At 39.6% G+C, this 17,083-nt stretch overlaps 1 protein-coding gene across 4 annotated transcripts in view; it reads right to left on the bottom strand.

Moving 5' to 3' along the window:
* The window catches only part of LOC140191929 (anion exchange protein 2-like), an 80,362-nt gene that overhangs the window by 47,934 nt on the left and 15,345 nt on the right, over window positions 1-17,083 (bottom strand). For all 4 annotated transcript variants that reach the window (XM_072249814.1, XM_072249811.1, XM_072249812.1 and 1 more), the window contains 5 exons: window positions 12,815-12,885; window positions 12,216-12,241; window positions 10,838-10,908; window positions 7,072-7,249; window positions 6,786-6,921 (listed from right to left, as the gene is read on the bottom strand). In XM_072249814.1, the coding sequence (XP_072105915.1) occupies window positions 6,786-6,921; window positions 7,072-7,249; window positions 10,838-10,908; window positions 12,216-12,241; window positions 12,815-12,885 (482 nt within the window). The remainder of the gene's footprint in view (window positions 1-6,785; window positions 6,922-7,071; window positions 7,250-10,837; window positions 10,909-12,215; window positions 12,242-12,814; window positions 12,886-17,083) is intronic.

Genomic DNA, 17,083 nt, shown 5'->3' with positions numbered 1-17,083 from the left:
AAATTTTCCAAAAGGGCATTGTAACCATTAGTCACCATAAATGTTGCACTACATTGCAGCAGAGGAGATTTTCTGGCAGAGTGACAGAAAGAAAATACACATCTCATTGCCAGGTAATGCTGACTGCAGCCGGTTTCCCAGAGCAGTCTCCCATCAATGTATGAAACAGATTGCTCAGCGTCCTTTGCACAGGTTGAGATCAGGCAGGTGGAACAAGCACAAAGGTAGCCCTTGACTTCAGCTTTCCCTGCTCTTTTCCCATTAACCCCTTTGGACTGTGGATTGTCTTTTGTCCGTCACTATTGAAACTACTTCCAGTACATTTTCAGGCAGTTCACTTCAGAGCAACAAACATGTTAAAAATGTTTCCATATGTTAGAGAATCATAGATTTTTTAACTACACAGAAGATAGAAGGAGGTTAGTTGAGCCATTGCTTACATAGATGACTCCTCCTTCCATGTCCTTGGTTCATAGCCCTTCAGGTTATGACCATTGTTATTTGTTACTTCTATAAATGATTTGGATGGGAATGAACAAGGCTTGATCAGTAAGTTTTCAGATCCGACCAAATTAGGAGGTGTTGTTGATGATGAAGAAGGTTATAGTAGATTAAAAAGGGATCTTGATCAGTTAGGGAAGTGGGCCAGGAGTGGCAAAGGATTTCAGTATAGATAAGTGTAAGGCGATGCATTCAGGAAAGTCAAAACACCCTAGAACTTATACTATGAATGGTAGGGCACTAGGAACTGTAAAGGAACAGAGGGACCTAAGAGTACAAGTGCATAGTTCATTTTAAGCGTCATCACAGACAATGGGGAGATGGAAAAGGAGCTTAGCATGGCTTCATCAGTCAGGGCAATGAGTATGGGAGATGGGACGAGCTCCAGTTGTATAAGTCATTGATGAGGCCGCATTTGGAGTACTGTGTACAGTTTTGGTTATCCTGTTAGGAAAGATGTGGATGAACTGGAAAACGAGCAGAAACGTATCAGGATATTGCCGGGACCAGAGGACCAGAGAACCTGAGTTATAGGGAGAGGTTGGCCAGGATAAGTTTTTATTCCTTGGAGTGTAGGAGAATGAGGGTGACCTTATAATAATGTTCAACATTATGAAAGGTGTAGATAAGAGCACTTTCCCTGGGGTAGAGAAGATCAAAACTAATGGGCATAGAGATTTAGGGGGAGAGAGGAAAGATTTAAAAGGGTTCTGAAGGGCAACTCTTTCACATGGAGGGCGGTGAGTATATGGAACGAGCTGCCAGAGGAAATGGCTGAGGCAGGTACAACAATGTTATTTAAGGAGCACTTGGATAGGTATATGGAAGCGTGGGGCTTCAGAGGGAAATTGGCCAAAAGCCAGGGCACCATGGTCAGCAGGGACTGCTTAGGCTGAAGGACCTGTATCCACACTGTATTGCTCTGTGAATCTATGACTCTTTAACCTGGAAATGCCATTAGTACATTTCAATCTCAGAAAAATAAGTCTTCCTGGAAATAAAAAGAGCTATTTTATTGATTATTTAGATACATATGTCCACGAGCATTTACTGTGAGCAAGTGTGTGGAAGCTTAATTATACACCCTGTTTCAGAAAGGATCTCAAATGGCCTCATGGAGGAGAGTTGAGATGATTTGGCAAATCGCCAAATTTCTAGAATAAGTATCTAGGACAAGAATTAGAAACATAGAAAATCTACAGCACAAAACAGGCCCTTCGGCCCACAAAGTTGTGCCAACATGTTCCTACCTTAGAAATTACTAGGGTTACCTATAGCCCTCTATTTTTCTAAGCTCTATGTACCTATCCAAAAGTCTCTTAAAAGACCCTATCGTATCCGCCTCCACCACTGTTGCTGGCAGCCCGTTCCATGCACTCACCACTCTCCGCATAAAAAACATACCCCTGACATCTCCTCTGTACTTACTCCCCAGAACCTTAAACCTGTGCCCTCTTATGGCAGCCACTCCAGCCCTGGGAAAAAGTCTCTGACTATTCACACAATCAATGCCTCTCATCATCTTGTACACCTCTATCAGGTCACCTCTCATCCTCTGTCGCTCCAAGGAGAAAAGGCCGAGTTCCCTCAACCTATTCTCATAAGGCATGCTCCCCAATCCAGGCAACATCCTTGTAAATCTCCTCTGCACCCTTTCTATGGTTTCCACATCCTTCCTGTAGTGAGGCGACCAGAACTGAGCACAGTACTCCAAGTGGGGTCTGACCAGTGTCCTACATAGCTGCAGCATTACCTCTCGGCTCTTAAACTCAATCCCATGATTGATGAAGGCCAATACATTGTATGCCTTCTTAACCACAGAGTCAACCTGCGCAGCTGCTTTGAGTGTCCTATGGACTCAGACCCTAAGATCCCTCTGATCCTCCACACTGTCAAGAGTCTTACCATTAATACTATATTCTGCCATCATATTTGACTTATCAAAATGAACCACCTCACACTTATCTGGGTTGAACTCCATCTGCCACTTCTCAGCCCAGTTTTGCATCCTATCAATGTCCCACTGTAACCTCCGATATTTTAGGAACAGCTTCTTTCCCTCTGCCATCAGATTTCTGAATGGCCCATGAACTCATGAGTACGACCTTGCTATTCCTCTTTTGCACTATTTATTTATTTATTGGAACTTATGGCAATTTTTATATCCTGCACTGCACAGAAAAACACTTTCATGTCAGTGATAATAAAATCTGATTCTGATTCTAAGGAAGAAATTGCCAACGGATTATTTGCATGGAGCTACCATTAACCTTTTTAGATCAAAGTTTGACATTCAATTGCTTGGTAGTTTGATTAACATCAAGGGATCCATAACTTGCCTTGAGTAAATTTAAAATCCTTACAAGCAGGTAAGATATCCTCAGCAAGAAAACTGATGGTTTATAAGGCATGCTGATGTAGTCATCAAGTAATAAAGAAGTCTATATCACTAAAAACACTTCCATACTCTTAACAGTGTTTATTGGCTAACCCTAACCCAATGGAAAGGAAAGCTTTTTATCTAACTTTACAAAAATAGATTCGCCATCAATTCTCTATTATAAATAAAATAAGGCATAGGAGCAAATCAGGCCATTCGGCCCATCAAGTCTGCTCCACAATTCCATCATGGCTGACTTATTAACCCTCTCAACCTTATTCTCTTGTCTTCTCCCAATAACCTCTGAAGCCCTGACTAATCAAAAACCTATCAACCTCTGCTTTAAATATACCCAATGACTTGGCCTCCACAGCTGTCTGTGGCAACAAATTCCACAGATTCACCACCTTCTGGCTAAGAAATTTCTCTCTATCTCTGTTTTAAATGGACGTCCTTCTATTCTGAAGCTGTGCTGTTTGGTCCTAGACTCCTCGACTATAGGAAACATCCTATTCACATTTACTCTATCTTGGCCTTTCAATATTCGATAGGTTTCAATGAGATCCCCCCTCATTCTTCTAAACTCCAATGAGCAGAGGCACAGAGCCATCAAACACTCCTCATACATTGGCTATTTCATTCCTGGGATCATTCTCATGAACCTCCTCTGAAACCTCTTCAATGGCAACAAATCATTGCTTAGATAAGGGGACCAAAACTACTCACAATACTCCAAGTGCGGTCTGACCAATTCCTTAAAGAGTCTCAGCATTACATCCTTGCTTTTGTGTTCTAGTCCTCTTGAAGTAAATGCTAATATTACTTACCACCAACTCACTCTGCAAGGTAACCTTTACAGAAGCCTGATCGAGGACTTTGCACCTCTGTTTTTCTAATATTCTCCTCATTCAGAAAATAGTCCATGCATTTACTCCTTCTGCTAATGTGCATGCCCATACACTTGCTGACACTGTATTCCATCTGCCACTGCTTTGCCCATTCGCCTGATCTGTCTCAGTCCTTTGCAGACTCCCTGCTTCCACAACACTGCCTGCCCCTCCACCTACCTTCATATCATCTGCAAACTTGGCCACAAAGTCATCAATTTCGTCATCCAAATCATAAACATGTAACATGAAAAGAAGCGAACATTGACCCCTGCGGAACACCACTAGTTACCAGCAGCCAGTCAGAAAAGGTTCCCTTTATTCCCATTCTTTCCCTTTTGCCAATCAGCCAGTCTTCTATCCATGCTAGCATCTTTCCTATTATACCATGGGCTCATATCATGCCTCATGTACAGCACCTTGACGAAGGCCTTCTGAAAATCCAGGTAAACAACATCCACTGATTCTTGTTTGTCTATCCTACCTGTAATTTCCTCAAAGAATTCCAACAGATTTGTCAGGCAAGATTTCCCCTTCAGGAAACCATGCTGAATTTGACCTATTTTATCATGTGTCTTCAAATACCCTGAAACCTTATCTTTCATAATGGACTCCAACATCTTCCCAAACACTGAAGTCAGGCTAGCTGGCCAATAAGTTCCTTCCTTCTGCCTCCCTCCCTTCTTAAAGAGTGGAGTGATATAAACAATTTTCCAGTCCTCTGGAACCATTCCAGAAACTAGTGATTCTTGAAAGATCATTACTAATGCCTCCACAATCTCTTCAGCCACCTCTTTCAGAACCCTGCAGTGTTGTTCATCTGGTCCAGTTGACATATCTACCTTCTGACCTTTCAGTTTCCAAGCACCTTCTCCTTAGTAATAGCAACTACACTCAATTCTGCCCCCTGACACTCTCAAATTTCTGGCATACCCTAGTGTCTTCCACAGTGAAGACTGACACAATATACTTATTAAGTTCATCTGACATTTCTTTGTCCATCATTACTACCTTTCCAGCATCATTTTCCAACGGTCCAGTATTCACTCTGACCTCTCTTTTACTCTATATATATCTGAAAAATCTTTTTGTAAATTATTTAATATTATTAGCTATCTTACCTTTATACTTAATCTTTTCTCTCTTCATGGCCTTTTAAGTTAGAAACATAGAAACATAGAAAACCTACAGCACAATACAGGCCCTTCGGCCCACAATGCTGTGCTGAATATGTACTTAAATTACCTAGGGATACCCATAGCCCTCTACTTTTCTAAGCTCTGCCTGCTGTTGGTTTTTGAAAGCATCCTAATCTTCCAACTTCCTACTAATTTTGCTCAATTATATGCCTTCTCTTTTGCTTTTATGCTGCCCTTGATTTCCTTTGTCAGCTACATTTGTTTCATCCTCCCTTTAGAATATTTTTTCATTTTTGGGATGTATCTTCCCTGCGCATTCCAAATTGCTGCAGAAAATCCAGTCGTTGCTGCTCTGCCGTCATCCTTCTTTGTGTCCCTTCCAATTAACTTAAACCAGCTTCTCTCTCAAGCCTCTGTAATTCCCTTCACTCCACTATAATACTGATACATCTGACTTTATGTTTTCTCTCTCAAGTTGCAGGATGAATTATATCATATTATGATCTACAAATTCCCTCTCTTGGGATCCAGCACCAACCTGATTTTCCCAATCTACCTGCATATTGAAATCGCCTGTGATATTCAGCTTTCAGCTATGATCTGCTATCAGCCACAACTCAGTGATGCCCACAATGTCATACCTACCAATCTCTAACTGCACTACAAGATCATCTACCTTATTCTATATGCTGCGTGCATTCGAATATAACACCTTCAGTCCTGTTTTCATCACCCTGTTTGATTTGGTCTCCATGTTACACTTCAACTTATCCCACTGACTGCAAATTTGTTTTATCATCTGCCTGTCCTTCCTCACAGTCTCACTATACAATGCATCTATTTGTGTATCAACTGCTCCATCCTCATCCCAATCACTCTGGCTCCCATCCCCCTACCAAATTAGCTCTAACAAAACTACCCACAAAAATATTGGTGCCCCTTGGGTTCAGGTGTAACCTGCCCTTTTTGTACAGGTCGTACCTTCCACAGAAGCTGTCCTAATGATCCAGAGATCACTTCCTCAGTTATGCATTGATCTGCCAAATCATCCTATCCTTACTGAGGTGTGGCATAGTCAGCAATAGATAGATTACTATGCATGAGGTCCTGCATTTCATCTTTCCACCGAACTCGCTATATTCTTTCTTTAGGACCTCCTCCTTTTTCCTACCTATGTCATTGCTACCAATATATTGCATGATTTCTGGCTGTTCACGCTCCCCAATTAGAATGCTGTGGACCCAACCTGAGGCACCCCTGACCCTGGTACCTGGGAGACAACATACCATCTGGGTGTCTCTTTCCCTCCCTTCTGAGCCTGAGAGCCAGACTCTGTGCCAGAGACCAGGTCGCTGCAGCTTCCTCCACCCCCAAAAGTATCCAAAGCAATATACTTGTTATTGAGGAGAATGGCTACAGAGGTACTCTGCACTGGCTGCCTATTCCTTTTCTCTCTCTCCTAACATTCAGCCAGAGGTCTCCCAGAGTTCCCACATCTGATACATAGAAGATACCATTAACCTTGGATCCATTCTCAATGCACTGGCTATGTATTAATAGACAAAGAAAGAGAAAAAAGAAAAACTAACTGGAAATTTACCTAGCGCTGTACTTACTTACTTAAAGCTTTGGCCTGTTCTTGCCAATGCCTGTTGAGCCAAAGCCTTCCACTCTCACCTTGGTCTTCTCCAACAATAGCCACCCACTTGCACCTCGCTTCTTTTTATTGACCCTTGCTAAGTTACTAATAACCTAAGCAATCTCCCACTCCACAGACAAGTCCTGACAGGCCTCACTCACTTTTTAAAACTTTTTAATAAAAAATATATGGATATTTGAAGTAATTTTAACTTGCATCTGAAAAGATGGTCATTTTACCTGTGTTTTAAGAGCAAGGTATTCAACAGAATCGTTTTCATGTTGGCCCTTATCTGATCTTTGGCTAGCATCTCTTCTATTATTTGAAGACTAATCCCATGAATTGTGATTTCATTCAGGCCCAGTAAGACAGCACCTGATAGAGAAAAAGAAATCTGTTCTAATTTGCAAAAGAAGTATTGGTAACATCATCACAAGTAAATTAGTTTTACATATTAAGGTTGGTCTCACAGAAAATATTTGCAGCACAGTTTTAGAATAATTGGAACAGAGTTATTGCACACACCATTTTTGATCGCCATTTGTACTTCCAGGAGACTCCTGAAGCTGAGACAAGGGACATGTGGTTGACTCCAACGGTTTGTGTCCAGATCCAAATTCTCCTCATACTTGATCCATCGCCCTCTTTCCTTCCAGTAATATTGGTCTCCATCCTTCATTAGTTCATTCATTTCAACAAATACCTGAGGTAAGACCCAGAAGGAGGAGATGAAGTGACTGTACAATGACAAAACATATTGGTTTTCTCTGAGCAATTGAATAAATATGAGCTTAGTGTTTGTTCAACAACTCATTTCTATTGGGCTAAATCATAACCTAAATCTATTTTCTGCTTGTTTTAATATTTAAATGATACTTTGTTCTGTGCTACAGGAATGACAATCTTGGTCTCATTATATTTACAATATTAGATAATTAATTATACAAAAGAAATAACAATACATTTGATTCTGAAACTAAAATATGTAAAACTTCCACGGGTGGAGATAAGGAAGTTTGATTAACTATTAATTGGCCATGTGTTACACAATAATCACACTGATCACTTCACAAATGCAGAGGTTCAAGAACAGATACTTCCTTTCAACTTCAATTCGGTTCTCGAGCAAAATGGCAAAACACTAATCACCAAAGTTGCGCAACATTATGACCACTAAATTTATTGGCACTAAAATTGACTTTTTTGTTCTATTTGTTCTTTCTTGTAAAAATTGTGGATGACTTATGTCTGATTTATGTTTTCTTGCGGATGCTCGTATCTGATACTATGTGCCTGTGATGCTGCTGCAATAAGTTTTTCGTTGCACCTGTGTGTACATATACTGCAAATATGACAAAAATTCCACTTTGACTTTGTTAGTATGATCATTATGCTGCAGGGAATTTCACTTCAATTAATTATGCAAATATGACCTGGAAGAATCCTGAACCACAATGGTGAAAGATAAACAAATTCTGATATTAGTGAGCAGAGGAACAATTATTTAAACATCAGTGGAACTTTGCTAAGCAGGTGATTATGGAATTCCTTGTATGGAAAAACAGGAAAAATTATCAATAGGAAAAAAGTACTGAAACACTATGACAAGGGAGAGAGATTGTTGCCTTTAAAGGTCACAGTATGATTAGAAATTTTTTGAGTTAACAAAGCAAATATTATAATTTCACTTGATAGTTAAGATAATATGAATAATTCTTGCAAATCATTGATATGGAAAAGCATGCCCTTACTTAAGAGGGATGTGTTAAAGTGTGGGACAATAAAATAAGCCTTGGAATTTAACATTAGAATTTACTGCCTTCTAGAATTTTCCAAGATGGTGCCCAATCCATGATGGCACTGAAACATGGTGACTCTTTATGAGCCTGCTTTAGCTCATTACATTTATTATAATTATATTGACTCATACCAACTTTTGGTGATGCACCATAGAAAGCATCCTATCCAGAGACAACACAGCTTGCTGTGGCATCTCACAATCTGCTGGTGGGACTCAACAGGTCGAGCAGCATCAGAGGAAGCAAAGAAATGGTCAATTTTTCTGGGTTGAAACCCTGCATCAGGACTGAGAATGGAGAGGTGAAGTGGCCAATGTAGAGAGGGGGGTAATGACAAAGGATTATGAGGTGATTGGTGGACTGAGGAGGGATGTGTGATAACAAGCAGGTTGTGCCAGGTAAGTGAGGTGAAGTGTGGCAGATTTGGGAGACTGTGGCATCCTGTCACCCTTTGTAACCCACAACAACCTTCTACACTATCCACAACACCAGCAGCCTTTGTGTCATCTGCAGGCTTACTAATCCACTCTGCTACTTCTTCATCTAAGTCATTTATAAAAAAATCACAAACACAGAACAGATCCCTGCAGAACATCACTGGTCACCAATATCCAGGCAGAATAAGCTCCATCTACTACCACTGTCTGCCTTCTGTGGTCAAACTAATTCAAAATTGACACAGCCTGGTTTCGCTGGATCCCAAGCCTCCTGACTCTCTGATCAAATCCTCTTGTCAACTTCCTTACTAAAATCCATATCCACCAGATCCACTGCTCTAGCTTCATCAATTTGTTTTGTCACTTGCTCAAAAAATCCAGTCAGACTTGTGAGGCATGACTTGCCCCTCACAAAACCATTTTGACTGTCCCCAATGAGCCTATGCCTCTCTAAATGCTCATAAATCCTGTCTCTAAGAATCCTCTTCAATAGTTTGCCCACCACTGACATCAGATTCACTGGTCTGTAATTCCCAGTTATCTCTATTACCTTTCTTGAACAAAGGAATTACATGTGCATCACCAGGAGGTGGGGATCTCAGGGGGGGAAATGGGAGGAGGAAATAGTAAATGTAGTGTGGGTGCTGGTGGGTGGTGGGATATGAGGTCAGAAGGTAAGGGACTGTGGTATGGTACGGCAACTGCTCTGCTGAAGACCACAAGAAATTGTAGAGATTTTTGAAAACAGCCCAGTCCATCATGCAAACTAGCCTTCCCTCCATCGACTCCGTCTACACCTTGGAAAAACAGCCAACGAAATCAAGGATCTCTCCCACCCTGGCCATCTTCTCTTCTCTCCTCTCTCATTGGGCAGAGGGTACAAAAGCCTGACAACATAAACCGTCAGATTCAAAGACAGCTTCTATCCCACTCTCAACAGTCTCTTGAATGGAACTCTCATATACTAAAGGATGAAGCCTCGATCTCCCAATCTACCTAACCGCGCCCCTTGAACTTTATTTGTCAACCTGCATTGCACTTTCTCTGAAGCTGCAACATTATAAAGTATATTCTGCATTCTGTTTTCTTATTTCTAACTCAAAGCTTCTTTATATGATTGTAACGGAAAGTTGTTGATAAATTGCCAAAATGAAACTTTCTTATACCTGCATTTTTTGTCTTATTGTCCATGAATGTACGGCATGACCTGCCTGGATTGCATGCAAAACAAAAGCTTTTCACTGTATCTCCATATACATAACAATAATAAACTGTTCCAATATTACTGACTCTGTTTTAAAATAGAGTCTACATACTATATTAAAACAATGTAATCATAAAAAATATGGAGCTGACAAGTGAATAATAAAGGACAGCAGAAGGTTTAGATCCACCTCAACAAGGCCTAGGTGTAAGATAAAAAATAAATTACATTTAACACTATTGGGACTTGGTTTTTCTACTGCCTTCACTGCTTAGCTATGCAGTGAACTAACAACTTCTCAAAAATCACCCGAGACAGAAGCTTTCTCCTGGTTTTTAATGCGATCTCTTTTCTTTAAAAAGATATTGCTATTTCAAGGGCAAATAAAGAGTAAATGGAGATGTATGTCTTTCCACCGTGTGCTTCAAATAGAATAACAACTGCCCAGGAAATAATATAAAAAGCAGCTTACATGTAGGAAGTGATGCTCATACAAAATGAACTGTAACTCTAGAAGCCAGAACAGTTTTCATGGGAAAATAAATAAAACAAAGGAATAGATTTCCAAAAGTGTGAGTGTAATTGCTCAGCATTGTTTTAACGCAACTTAAATCAGACTTCATTCCACTCATGTGAAGATAAGCCCGATGACAATCTCAGGAAGAAAGACGTTAATGGAGCTCTTTCACGTAGCCCTTACTACATTTTTCAGAATCAACAAGTTATTGCGAAATCCAGTAGATGTGATCAAATAATTAATAGTTAGAATCCCACTTCTTCCTTCCTGTCGTAATATAGTTTAATCTCTTGTTTGAACGGTTACAGTAAGACTTTATCTCCTTAAACTGTACCTTGCTAAAGGCATCTTCTCCAAATTCTTTGGCATGTTTCTCAGACTGAGGAGGATGACTCACTTTGGGATCTGTTTACAAACAGAATGAATATCGGAACAGTAATTTTAAAACATTTATTGTTACTGAAAAAACTTTATACTTTTTAATTTATGATTTATTTCAATTTTGATAGTCAGTACTCCAGCCACACTGTCTTCTTCCTAACATGACCACATTGTAGAAATCGATTTCTCTCAGACTATAAGCTCTTTCGTAATATACTACACTCCACACAGTGTGATTCAGATGTTAACCATTTGATACTGAGAGCCAATAGTTAGATTAGAAAAACTGGATTGAATACAACTACAGAATAGCAAGTGCCATTTTGATAGAGAACACCAAGAGAATGCAAAGTAAGTTTTGGGAATGTGAGCACCAACTGAGGAGCCCAGTCTTTCCACTGTAATTTATTTACAGCTACGAGACCAGGAATTGAGACAGATGATATCCTGATCACAGTGCAACATAAAATTAAACGACCAGAAATGGCAATGTCAAATGAAAAGTCATTTAATGAGATTTGGAGTTGGAGTTTATACAATTAATTAGACTGTAAGAATAGAATACTGCATTAAGCACACATTTTTTTCATTTGTTTTGATTATCGACTATATCGAGTGAAAGTTGCATATCCAACATTAGACATTGGTGGCTTTTTAAAGACTCACCAAAAAATGTGAATTATTTTATCATTTATTTTCTTCAAGTCCTGGCAATGTTCACTGTTGTGTCTGGTACTGTAGCCAGGTCAGTCTTGGATCAGGCATTTGAGGCTTTTATCTGACTTTTCTTGATTGCACATAAAGGTGAGAATTTTATGTACAACATAACCATTAAATGTTTATTTAATAGATTTAGATCCAGCTTTATACAGACACAGGCACAAGTCAAAATTTGCTTAATACACCTATGTGGTTATACCAAATCATAATAAATTGCACATGCAATCATTCTGTGGAATCTTTTGAAGTGTCAGTATTTTACAGATACATAGTATTATTATAAATCTCCAATAAATTACTAACATATTATGTTATTAAAGACTTATGTAATTTTGGAAGCTGAGTTATAAATTATGTTTAAGCCTAACACTGTCAACACACCTTCAATCCTGAGGATATGTTGAAGATGAAGAAGACTATATTCCAAATCAACTGTTACTAACTTTTCCTTAAAATTATGCAGATGACATTGCTAACCATTGTTTTTAAAATGTACAGCATGCCTTGACATAGTTGTGCAGAGTTATATTTTGATGTTTTAATAACAAGAAATTTTAAAGTGATCGACTTGTTGAAAACATTAGGTATAAAGAGTGAAGTATGCCACTTACCCTTTTGGAGAAGTGTTTTGTCTTTGCTACAAAAACAGAAACAATAACAAAATTAGAAACCAATTGTAGGGATATCACTAATTATATATAGTCCATAATTGTTGTGAATAGGTGGAAATTTCATCCATGTAGAACTTTGACATTTTCATTACTAATGAACAACTGAATAGTTTTTAACAATATTATTTGAGTCACTTCCCCTTTCAAACACTGGATTTCCTGAACTGCTGTTAATATATATCTCAAGGAAATAGTAGAAGGAAAAGTACAAGATTTATATTAACCAGACGTGATTGTGCTGAAGATACTCTTTCCTATTTGGTGACGCAATCAAACTCAAGTAATTTCTCTTTATAAACATCATACAATTCAAATACGAACAGACAAAATTGTAAGACAGGAAAAGACCAGCCAGTTTATTAATCTTGCATGGGGTGGAGACAATTCATATCCTCATACATGGGAGGCAATAAAACAAAACAACTATTTATTTCTGGGCAATAAGGGAAAAAATGCAGGCATAAGAAGGTTTCATATTGGCAATTTATCAACAACTTTCCATTACAATCATATCAAGAAGCTTTGATGTGTTCACTTACCCAGAATCATCAGTACGTTGCTTGGGAGTGGACTTCCGATGAGGCTTTGGACTTGGCTCATCAGGGGATAGCTGTATAGAGAAAAAATGAGTAATTATTAATTGTTACAGAATTGATAAAAAAATTACAAGTTACAAGCATCAAAATCCAATTAAGAAGTGGTCAACAACTGAAGGCATCAAGACCATGTGAACACTTTTACTCCCATATTTCATTTACAATCATTTCATAGGATTTATCCTTGGCCCAGCACATAAGTGCCATTATGATGAAAGCATGGCAGTGCCTTTACTTTCTTAGAAGTTTGTGAAGGTTCGGCATGTCATTTAAAACTTTGACAAACTTCCATGGATGTGTAGTGGAGAGTATATTGACTAGATACATCACAGCCTGACATGGAAACACCAATGTCCTTGTACAGAAAAGCCTACAAAAAGCAGTGAATACGTCCCAGTCCATCACGTGTGAAGCTCCCTCCACCATTAAGCACTTCTACATGGGGCACTGTTACATGAAGGCAGCACCCATCATCAAGATTCCCAGCATCCAGGCCATGCTCTCTTCTCACTGTTGCCATCAGGAAGTAGGTACAGGAGCTTCAGGTCCCACACCAACAGGTTCAGGAATAGTTATTACCCCTCAACCATCAAGCTCTTGAACCAGAGGAATAATGTCACTCATCTTCACTCGCCCCATCATTGGACTGTTCCCACAACCAGGATTTCAAACTAGGCCCTTTCAAGGACTTCTCATCTGATGTTCTCAATATTTATTGCGTATGTATTCTTTTTCTCTCTTTCTTTTTGTATTTGCAGAGTTTAATGTTTTCCTCTTGCACATTGGTTGTTGGCCATCATGTTGGGTGTGTTTTTTTATTGATTCTGTTGTGTTTCTTGTACTTACTGGGATTGCCTGCAAGAAAATGAATCTTGAGGTTGTATATGGTGACAATAAATTTACTTTGAACTTTGATGGTTTTACACCTTGTGATTAAATGACAACCAAGAAAAGGTATATTCATCCTATTACCATCCCCACTCTGGTGACCCTTTTCTCATAAAGGACATACTATTATGCATCCCATTAAAATAATACACATGTATACCTGTATGTTATATCACAGCAATATATGTTATATCCTCCCATAGTAGAATATCAGTATATATCAAGCAGTAACTAAAAATTACTCATAATTTGTCACTTACTATGGCTTCGTAGGAACTATTTAATATGTGAGTTCAGCCAGGTGATTAGATTTCTCTCTGGCTTGTCAAAGTTTTGTATTCTATTTCTGTTTTATCTGATATGATGCCATTTTTTTTATATCGGTTGTTGAATTATCATATTTTTAAAAGGTCTTTGACAATTTATCTCTCACAGTCTTATCTACAGTGATCAGAAAGCAGTTGTGAAAAGATGAAAGCCTATTTTCTAATTTGGAGCTAACAAAGGGTGGAAGAGACAATGTTTCATTTTTTTTATCTATTTGTGGGATGTGAATATCACTGGTGATGATTGTCCAGCTCTATTTGCTCTCCAATGGAAAAAAAGCAGTTGTGGGTTGCTGCAGGCAAAAAATTAAAATATGTGCACATAGGTCTTTCCTCTGTGTTTCGTTGTCTGTAATATGGCTCTCTATAACAGTGTGGAGCTGTGTCCACATATAGTACTTTATTAATATTGAATGATTATCCTTCCACTGTGTGTTGATTATTTCTGCCCTGATAAGTTCACACCCAATTCATGACTCTCTGACGGATGCAGCTTTTAACAATGCTGAAGAACTCACAAACACACAATGCTGAAGAACTCACAAACACACAATACTGAAGAACTCACAAGAACTCACAAATGTTGGCAAATTAACAACCCTTCAGTGTTGTCTCCATTCACCATCTGTTCCATAGGTCCTAGATTTCTGGACCTCTGCCCCTGCATTCAGGTATCTGTAGACCTCTTTCTTTTCCCTTGAGGAAAGCTGGATCTCCCAATTCAAGAACACCTTATGTCTGTGGTGAATTAGTTCCCTTGATCTCCTGGACTTTCTCATGAACTCAGTCCTGGTTCTACTTACTAGAAAAGCCAAGAATCTCTTCACAGCTGCAGTTCTTCTGTGGATCCTGATATTCTTGAGATAATTAAGAGGGTATGTGGTGGTCCAGAGTTATTAGTGCCCAGCATGGTGATGATGATGGGTATAACTTTGTTGCCTCTCATTCAGATGATTAAATAATCATTGAATGCCCCATCTTGTGGGGTAACTATTGACCAGAAACTAAACCAGAATAGCTACATACATAATATGGCTACACATGCAGGTTAGAAGCTGGGAATCCTGAGGGGAGTAACTCCCCTCTTAACTTCCCAAAGCCAGTCCATCATCTACAAGGCTCGAGTTTGGAGTTTGAAGTATCAGTCTCCACTTGCCTGGATCAGTGCAGCTCTAATAATGTTCAAGAAGCTCGGCACTATGCATCCCACTTGATAGACACCCCAATCACCAAAATTCAGTCATAGTAGCTGCAGTTTGTACCATTTACAGGGTGTACTGGAACAACTCACCAAGAAACTTAGACAGAATCTTCCAAACTCACGACTTCTACCAGTGAGAAAGACATGGGCAGCAAAAGAATAGAGAACACTACTACATGGAAGCTGATCTCCAAGCCTCACACCATCCTGACTTATATATATCATATATAATGGAATATATTGCCATTGCTTCACTGTCAGTTGGTCAAAATGCTGCAACTCCCTCCCTAACAGTGTTGTACACAGCCCACACCTCAGGGACTGCAGCAGTTCAAGAAGGCAGCTCACTATCACCTTTGCATAAGCAATGAGAGATGAATAAGAAAAAAAATCAAGCAGGAACCAGTGCTTGGTCCAGAGGTGATACCATGGTGTTTTGTGTTTTTGCTCTTACAAGCCAGAGTGTTTGCTATGATGAGACCATGAACTAAAAGACGAATCCTGTTACACTTGGCCTTCACTGCTCCTTCATTGCTGACCTCATCTTCACAGAGAGTTGTGTCGTTTCCCAAACTCCCATTGAAAGTGACCAGCAGGATCAGCTCGTCTCCTTTTGGAATGCAACCCAGAGTTTTTTACAAGACCAGAAGTGAACTCCTGCCTGGCCTCATCCAAAGCTTCAAGAGTTGGAGAGTGCGCACTGATCACTGTTGTGTGCTGGTTCAATATTAGACTGAGCCCAAGGGTTGCAAGGCAACTAATTGCAGAAACACCACCAGTTCATTCTCAATGGCAAAGCTCACTATGTGAAGATGATGTTCCTCTTCTGTTGGATCCACCATATTGTTCCTGAAACTAGTCATTTCCTTCCTATAGTGTCTCATTCAGTGTGCCAATATTGTTGTCAAAAGATCAAAATTCCCAAGTTCCAAAATGGAGCAATGTTCAAGTCTGCCGTTGTTGAGATTGATCATGACAGTCCTGACCATCACATTGTGCAACAGAAGTTACCTTTGCATGTTTTCTTTTAATGCATGCTAGCTTTGCACATTACTTTCACTGAGTGAGGTCTAGATCCATTGGTAAATTGGGCAAAGATAACCGGAGGGAAGATTCTGTGACATGAGGATTACAGTTCACACATGTGCAGGCGCTGTCCAGTGTGTGCGATTTATTCACAGATACTCAGCTGCATTGCTCATGCAGAGACGGCTTTGCCCATTGTTTCCCTCCTGGTTTCTCACTCCTATCTTGATTACAGAACCCAGTTTTGTCAGATTTCAGGGCAGCAAAGAGTTGAGAGGCCATTTATGAGGCGTAGCCTGAGATGGGCCAATTTTGTGGGGTTCCTGAGGACCTTGATATTGAAATTCAGTGCTTCTGTTGACGTTAAAACTTTGGTCTCAAGTTGATGGAGATAATCGAATGGATTAGGTAGTGGTCAGTGCAGCAGTAACCAGTGTTTATCATGCTATTGGACATTCACCACCACCTTCAATGTATTAGCTTTGAAGATTTTAAGACCAAGGACTGAGACTTAGCACATGGTCTATGGGGCAAGAGCGAGCCCAAATGCTCCTGAATTTGGGCTACGTATATCAGGCAGCTTGAGCCACTGGAAAATACCACCAGATCTATCTCTGCACAATCATCCAAATTCAGTGGAAGAACAACTGATCTCTCTCAGGTCAATATCCACAGTACTGATGTCCTTAGTTAGTTATGTCATGCCATTTGCATGATCAACACCAGACTCCTGAAATAGACACTTTAACATAGTAAGACATTCTCAGGTGG

The sequence above is a fragment of the Mobula birostris genome, chromosome X (genome assembly GCF_030028105.1).
Source record: "Mobula birostris isolate sMobBir1 chromosome X, sMobBir1.hap1, whole genome shotgun sequence".
Lineage (NCBI taxonomy): Eukaryota > Metazoa > Chordata > Chondrichthyes > Myliobatiformes > Myliobatidae > Mobula > Mobula birostris.
Note: the sequence above shows the minus strand (reverse complement) of the source record. Positions and strands in the feature narration are given on the sequence as shown.